The sequence below is a fragment of the Spea bombifrons genome, chromosome 4 (genome assembly GCF_027358695.1).
Source record: "Spea bombifrons isolate aSpeBom1 chromosome 4, aSpeBom1.2.pri, whole genome shotgun sequence".
Classification (NCBI taxonomy): Eukaryota; Metazoa; Chordata; class Amphibia; order Anura; family Pelobatidae; genus Spea; species Spea bombifrons.
This window is the reverse complement of record NC_071090.1, coordinates 36,712,804-36,720,258: the sequence shown is the minus strand read 5'-3', so window position 1 is coordinate 36,720,258 and position 7,455 is coordinate 36,712,804. Positions and strand designations below refer to the sequence as shown.

Genomic DNA, 7,455 nt, shown 5'->3' with positions numbered 1-7,455 from the left:
GCTTTTGCCCAAATAAAAAATCTCCATGGCGCTGGTGTAATATTATAATATATTTAAAACCTACACCACTGTGGCTTTTCAGATGCTGTGGGCTACGGTTATAATAATGCTAAACCACAGTTTACATCTCAAACCAATACACATCCACCCAGCTCATTATTTAACTTTTAAATTCATGCGTCAAATCCAAATGCGTTACACAGGTAAGTTTATCCAAAGCATATGTTGAGCTACTAAAAGAGGGATTGCTCTGATTCTTGATCTATTAGAGGCTGCTATACAATAAGGCGCCATAATAGCCTGATTATGTTCCATTATATAAAGGGGGTGGGGAGAGGCTTGTTTTAGGATATTCCTTTGGGTAGAAAAATGGCTGCAGCTGAAACAGTGAGTACAAATAGCAGAGAGGAAAGAAAAAAAACAAAAAACCCCAAAACACCCTATTTTTAAAACCAAAATCTGGAATGATAACATAAACAGAGAAGCATTTTTTTAAATAAACAAATGGCTGCATTGTTTGGATCATCAGTGATTTTTATGTAGCCCTGCAGTGTGCATGTCCTGTAACTCACTGAGCACTAGGGACTGCCGGCAGAAATCTGACACTTAAAATTGTCTGTGTTTTAGGGTTTGTTTTAAAAATAGGTTAGCCCCAAACATTGTAGCGCAAACCTGTTGCAAGGAATTGTAGCATGTGATGTCCATAACAATATAGACTGAAAACTTCTTGCATGTGGGGGCTGGGATTGCTTTGTTGGCCAGATCTTTAACAGGTGAGGTTAACATTTTAGCTCACTGACTGCATTATGAAAAGCCCAGGTTAGCTTCTCCTGCAATAAGAACTGAGCGGACTCTGCAAAAATGCAAACTTAAACGGGTGTGTGGACGTTCAAACAAAATCCCCATATGATGTGGGTAATTCGCTAATGGGAGAGCTACCAGGAGCATTGTGGTTCTGCCTCCTTGAATTCGCTATACATTATGAAGGGCCAATGTTTCTCCAGCTAGAAGAGCTAAGCAAGCCATGCAAAATTCATTCAATGGGTGTAGGGACAGAAAATGTCTTAACCAATGCATTATACCGGGTCAGCCAAGCTCTTCTGTTAGCAAAGCTCACTGAGGTTGAACGCTCATTTAATGTATAGTGAACTCCAGGTGGTGAAAGCACAATGTTGAAAAGATGCCTACATATTCTGTATTGGCCAAGTTCCTGGCTTTGTGTGTATATCAATGTGGCTGACATTTCTACAATCTTAGAGGTGTATGTATGTATGTATGTATATATATATATATATATATGTGTGTATATATATATATATATATATGTTTGGTTTGTTGTGCAGTCATAAGCTGTGGTGTAGGAAGGTCACAATGCTTTATTTTTACCTAGAACTATGTATACAGGGTGCCGAAATGAAGCATTTTATAGTATTGTCTGCAAAATAGACCCTTGATAGATGTATTAGACTAGATTAAGTGCCAAACAGCAATAAAGCGTGCAAGTCATTAAGAATACACAGTCTTTAACCTTGAATGATTAGAATAGTGAAATAAGTAGTATAAGAACAAGTAAGTTAAGTTATTGGCAGTTATTGATTGTTGATCAAGCAGTGGATAGACTTAAAGGGACTTTATGAATAACGGAATAAGCAGCATAGTAAGTCTGTTTCTCATGTATACGCACTAAGCTATGGAGGTAGGCTGCCCTGCTCATAACTATATTTTTAACATAACACCGTGATGTAGAAAAGGGCACATTCTGATGTAATCGTTGCTCCCTTACAAATGTCTCCCAGTTATAGAATGCTTGCATTCCTCCCCTATTGGGGTTGCCAATTAGATCAGCTGTTAGATGTTGTGGTTTAGACTTACTTACTGCAAAACTTGGTGATATGGCAGCCCCAACATCTAGGCTGTACCGCCACTGAAGTCCATATAGTTCATTCTGCATAATATTTCAAATTGCCATATTATACTTTAGGAGCTTACAGGTATTTATCTCCTCGACCCCACAGTTAAGCACCAAGAATCTCCCCCGGAGGGACAATGAAAAAAGGCGAAAGAAAAAAGAAATGGCTACTGTGGAAAAAGTGGACAAACACCCCCTGCAAAACAGGTAAAAGTTGTAGTAGAAATGGAAAGTATTGGCTGACATGGCGTGGGTGTAGTTATCACTATCGGCCACTAGGAGGTGCTCTAGGAAGGAAAAGCTTGCAGCCTAGATAGTTGTGCTATACAGGATTTTACCAGGAATGGGCTTTATTTTGAGCAGGTTAAACAAATGGTTTTGTTTTATATAAAAAAAAAATAAAAAAAAATAAAATAAAAATAAAATACAAAAATAAAATCCATGATGTTTCCTGTACCACTATGGGCTTTTGATCACTTCTATGATACCACACAGTTTATGCAACATTACACAATTGTTTGAATAAAACCCTTGAATACCTTGATGCTCTGCTTATGCGGTTGGCTGATTTAGATTTATACAATAACACTGTATAACAGACAATGCTTGACATTTTTTTCCTATACAGGTGGGCCCTGTGGTTCTTTAAAAATGTTAAAAGCCAGCCATGGCAGTGTAACCTACGTCTTGTCACTACATTTAGCACCGTGGAAGACTTCTGGTCGTAAGTAAAGCTCCGTTATTGTGACATGAGGCTATTTCAAGTGGCCTTTTGCACTTATACTGGCAGCACATGTGTTCCATCTCCTTAAACTTTACTACTACTTCCAGTCTAAAGTAGTTTATAAATATTACTCTGTGGAAGGACTGAAATTCAAGCCCAGGGTTTTATGTTGCTCCCTTCACATACATTTGTCATAGAGGGCAACTAGCAATCATCCAGTCTGACAAGCTGGGCATTTTATTAACTCAAGATTTATGCTCCTTAGACTATATACACACATCCAGCTTGCAAGCAAACTGTCCTCTGGCTGTGACTACTCCATTTTCAAGGTGAGAAGAGTCTTGTCTGTACATCCTTGTGAGTTGTATATATGCTTGTGACCTTTACCCCTTTTATTATGTATTCTACATTTGGAATCCTATTTAATAGCCTTGGTGAGACAATGTTACACATGCATCCCTGTCGCTATGAGTCAAATGCCACTCGGTGCTAGAAAGGAATGCCTTTATTCACATGCAGCCGGTTGCTAGGAGATGAAATATCCTATAAATTCTGAGCAATTAATGCACCAATCTAGCCTTTATTTTTAAACGCCATTATATGTGTGAAATAGGACCTTGACATTCCACCAGATCACATAGCTGTTACCTGCGCTTAACATTGGCAAGCTGTGTTTTAGGTCTCTGAGATTCATTGTGTTTGGTTGAAAGAATCTTATCGCAAACATTCTTTAAATGGCTAGTCTTCACGTTTTCTATGTTTGTTGTTTTGTTTTTTGTTAATGTGATTCCATATTACTGAATTTCTGTGATTTAATATACTCCAAATATTTCATTTCATCATGTAAATGCTTTAGCATTGGTTATTCATGATGCTGCTACTTAATGATTTCCTGTATGGTGTGTGTATCTTCCTGCTCTCTGGCCTGCATAATTATTCCTCCCCATTACGTTACTCTGTCCTGTTTGGTTCAATTGGTTCAGGAAGCCTGTGCCAGGGTAAAGTGAGAAGTAACGCATTACCAAAAGTCCCCAAATTGGGACACATATGTGGGGAGGGGTGGGGCTGTCCCCAGAAGTAGGTGTGTCCGGAGAATGGCCACCCGCCTGTGTGAGCTTCAGTTGAGGTCTGTGCTACTATAGCACAGAATTCTGTTGATCACAGGGTCTTCCCAGCTGTCCCGCAGGCAGTGGATAGTCCCCCAAACTGGTGGGCGGTATGAAACCTGGGGACAGGTAATTGATTGCATATTGCTGACTCTACTGCATGCAACCACAAATTTTAGCTTCCATGTAAATATCTCTAAAACAATTATGCCTATTGACAAATGAAAGCTATCGGTAGTTCCAATAAATGTATTTGCTTATGCTAAAAACTGCGAAAGCACCAGGTACCCCTTTAACCCCTTAAGGACAATAGGCGGTCTCTAAAACCATTGAAAACAATGCATTTTGAGCCCGTACACGTACGGGCTTTGTCATTAAGGGGTTAAGGCACAGCATTAACAGACTATTGCAGTCTTGTTTTTTATTAACCACCGGTCCAATGATCATCCACCCACCAGAGGACTTCCATTGTTCTATTAAGATGGCCAAATGGTTTCTGCTGTTTTTTTTTGTTGTTGTTGTTGTTGTTATTATAGCGTTGTTTAAAGTAACTTGTGAGAGCGATTTGTTGGTAGCCTATCTCTCCCCTCCGTTCTTTGTGTGCAGGATGGCATCGAACCCATGTGGGAAGACAGCAGAAACAAGCGAGGAGGCAGGTGGCTGATAACTCTTTCTAAGCAGCAAAGACACAGTGACTTGGATGCGCTCTGGCTGGAGACTGTAAGTTGACCTGTATCAAAATGATGATCCTTAAGTTAATCAAATTTGGCTATATCGTTCTAAGTTAATAATTTCTGTCCTATGACTGCAATTAAGCTTGGGAAGGCCTAGGGTTTTAGTGACCCTATGTGGAAAAAATCTAGGTGTAGCAAAAAATGCAAGATGATTTTAACATTTATTTAATTACCAGTTGTTTGTTCCCCAAAACAGATTGCAAGACATGTGTCGTGTATCTGTGAGGACCCCATGAGTAAATAATCTTCTACCCCTGCAACCCTTAACCTGTTTGTATAGGTGTGTGAGTCTCTCCAAGGTCTTGCAGAATAATAAATGAATTAATGCCAAAACCTTCCCCTACATTGCATTGTGTTAATGCTAATTTGAAGCGGTGCAATTACTATTGATTTTAAAAGTGCCATTATATAGTACAGCACTGCATAATGGGCAACCAGAGGAATTCACGAAACAATTTGGACTTGTAGAAACAAAAGGTGATGAGGTTATGCTCAAACAAGATTACAATCTAGTCAATGGCTGTAGATGGTATTTGCAACAATGTACCATTGACATACCAAGTCTCCTAAACTGACAAGCTATAAATCCCTACAGACATGGCCATTTCCAAGAAGGAACTTGTATTTAATCAGTAGGGCAACATTGAGAGTAGGTTGACTCATTTCAGTTCGGACTTTTTTTTTTTTTTTTCTTTCTAGGTCACATTAGGTGACCATTGTCAAAATGGCTGGTGATTATGTCAGGAAGCTAACTTGTTTGACATGTGTCCAAAATGTTAGAATAACCAACATGATTTCTAATAAGCAGTCTGTGGCCGAAGAGACTTCCTATGTGATGAGAAGATACATTTGTTCGCTTTTTTCTACTTTCTAACTGTATTGCTTTAACTTAGTTACTGTGTCTAATTGGGGAAGCTTTTGATGAACACAGTGAAGAGGTCTGTGGAGCGGTGATCAACATTAGAGCAAAGGGAGATAAAATTGCAATCTGGACCAGAGAAACTGAGAACAGAGAAGCGGTCACACACATTGGGTAAGACTCTTAATCTTAATATCTTAATCTTCATTTTAATTGTTAGAAAATTGGTAAACAAAAACACCTAGTAAAGGTGGCAACCAAGGCATGTCAGTGCATGTGTGGAGTCCGAAACACTCAAGACCTAACCTAGACCACCAAGCCGGTCCGCAAGCTGAATTGGGCTCATGCTCCAGATGGTCAGATGTGGAGAGTAATTTTTAACCAGCTCAGCTATAGTTTCCTCCCTTCCACTTCTGATGAGCTTACAATGGGATTAATGTATTGCTATGGCAAAGGATATAGCACTTCTCGAATATAACTAAACATTAAAATACAGGATATAATTCACACATGTATCGTGTGGCCTTTGACACTTACAATTGCCCCTGACAGCCACACTAAGAAGAATGCATAGTATATTACTGTGTACTTTAACATGTCATCCCAACTGTCCCACTTCTAGCATTATATCCTGCTGTCCCACCAAGTGCTACCTATGTCTAGGAAACTAGAGAATCCATACTGTGCATTCCCAGAATTGTGCAAATGTACAGTAACCCTGTTTGAGTGACTACCTCCCAAGCTTGCCCCCCCCCCCAATTTGCCTGGGGTAGCCGTTGGGAAGTAAGATTTCCTGGGGTAGAAGCTGCCCTTTTACGCTGCTGTCTAGTTGTTCCAATGATTGGCTGCAAAAGGCACAAATGTGTATGGGGCTTCTGCAGAATCCCCCCTTCTGTGCATTTGCAAGGGGGGCACCATGAAAATATAAAGAAAACTTGTACATATGATGGCTGCAGCATCCCTTTTTGTAAAAGCCTAAACAACCATTTATCATAAACTGTCTAGTGCATTCAGTATGTGTGCATTGGATTTTCAACCTCGCATAAGTTCTTCTTTTTTCTTGCAGAAGAGTATACAAAGAGAGATTGGGTTTATCTTCGAAGGTGGTCATTGGCTATCAGGCTCATGCAGACACTGCTACCAAGAGTAGTTCCCTCAGCAAGAACAAGTTTGTGGTTTGAAAATAGCTGGATATCCCTAATCAGATGTTCTGTGTGTATTCTTTTTTTTTGTTAAAAAAAAAAAAACCTGTTTAGTTGTACTGTACTGTCTAATTAAAAATAAATAAGTAGGCATTAATGGTATAGATTTATTGTTGTGTGAGACTCACATGAGTGAGAGTCTCTGTTTGACACTTCATGGCATCAGACTGGAGCGTGAAAAGCCCACTGCAGTATTGTGAATAGAGATACATAGTTTATATTTGGATTTTCTACATGACATTTAATGTAAGAAGTTAAGATTACCGCCTTTTTTTTTTTTTTTTGGTCCCCCCTCTCCCTTCCATCACAAATGCAGGTCTCTGATTACAAAATAAAGTAAAATGAGATGCCTTCACATTGTTTGAGGCTGTGTATGACCAAAAAAAAAATCAAGGTGAGTAAAAATGAACAAAGAAAGTGATGATCTGGAAGGGGCTAGCCCATTCCAAGTTAAATCAAGCCTAAACATGGTTGCTACATGGCCTTCGTTTTAGTGAAGCTGGCCTTAACACCACTTGTTCGGTGTTTCAGGTATGAAATTAGCATAAGCTACCTGTTCATCTGGCATCAATGTCAGGAACTCGCCCACTACTGAGATGGGTCCTAATGGGTCATCTGTCCCAATTCTATTAGATTGCACTTTTGAAGCTGAACTCATTGTATTCTTTACCCCGTAGGCCTGCCCATCTCATTTTCAATGTTCCAGAAATATCTTCTTACACGGTTATTTTCTTAAATAAAAATGTATTTGGTAATATTATTCCAGGCTATCATTTACACAAGCCTGGGGCCTAAAGGTGTGTGTGGACTGATGTGTTGATAGACTGACAAAATTTCCTAAACAAGCCAGGTGCGCTGAAAAATATCACTAGCAACGGCTGATCGGTGGCAGGAAAGTGCTCCCATCTATTGAATAGACCT

General features: G+C 39.4%; 1 protein-coding gene across 1 annotated transcript; it reads left to right on the top strand.

Annotated features, from left to right (window-relative positions):
- Positions 1-2,021: 2,021 nt before the first annotated feature.
- Positions 2,022-6,541, top strand: EIF4E1B (eukaryotic translation initiation factor 4E family member 1B). The gene is made up of 6 exons (XM_053464574.1): positions 2,022-2,116; positions 2,538-2,633; positions 2,899-2,962; positions 4,346-4,459; positions 5,367-5,506; positions 6,399-6,541. The coding sequence occupies exons 1-6, from the start codon at positions 2,073-2,075 to the stop codon at positions 6,511-6,513; spliced, it is 573 nt and encodes a 190-aa protein (XP_053320549.1). The 5' UTR covers positions 2,022-2,072; the 3' UTR covers positions 6,514-6,541.
- Positions 6,542-7,455: the final 914 nt, after the last annotated feature.

Excerpts from the sequence above, each read along its gene's own strand:
- EIF4E1B (XM_053464574.1), top strand. The coding sequence starts at position 2,073 with ATGGCTACTGTGGAAAAAGTGGACAAACACCCCCTGCAAAACAG. Across the intron at positions 2,963-4,345 it reads GTGACTACTCCATTTTCAAG|GATGGCATCGAACCCATGTG; the intron begins GTGAGAAGAGTC and ends CTTTGTGTGCAG. Across the intron at positions 5,507-6,398 it reads GAAGCGGTCACACACATTGG|AAGAGTATACAAAGAGAGAT; the intron begins GTAAGACTCTTA and ends TTTTTCTTGCAG.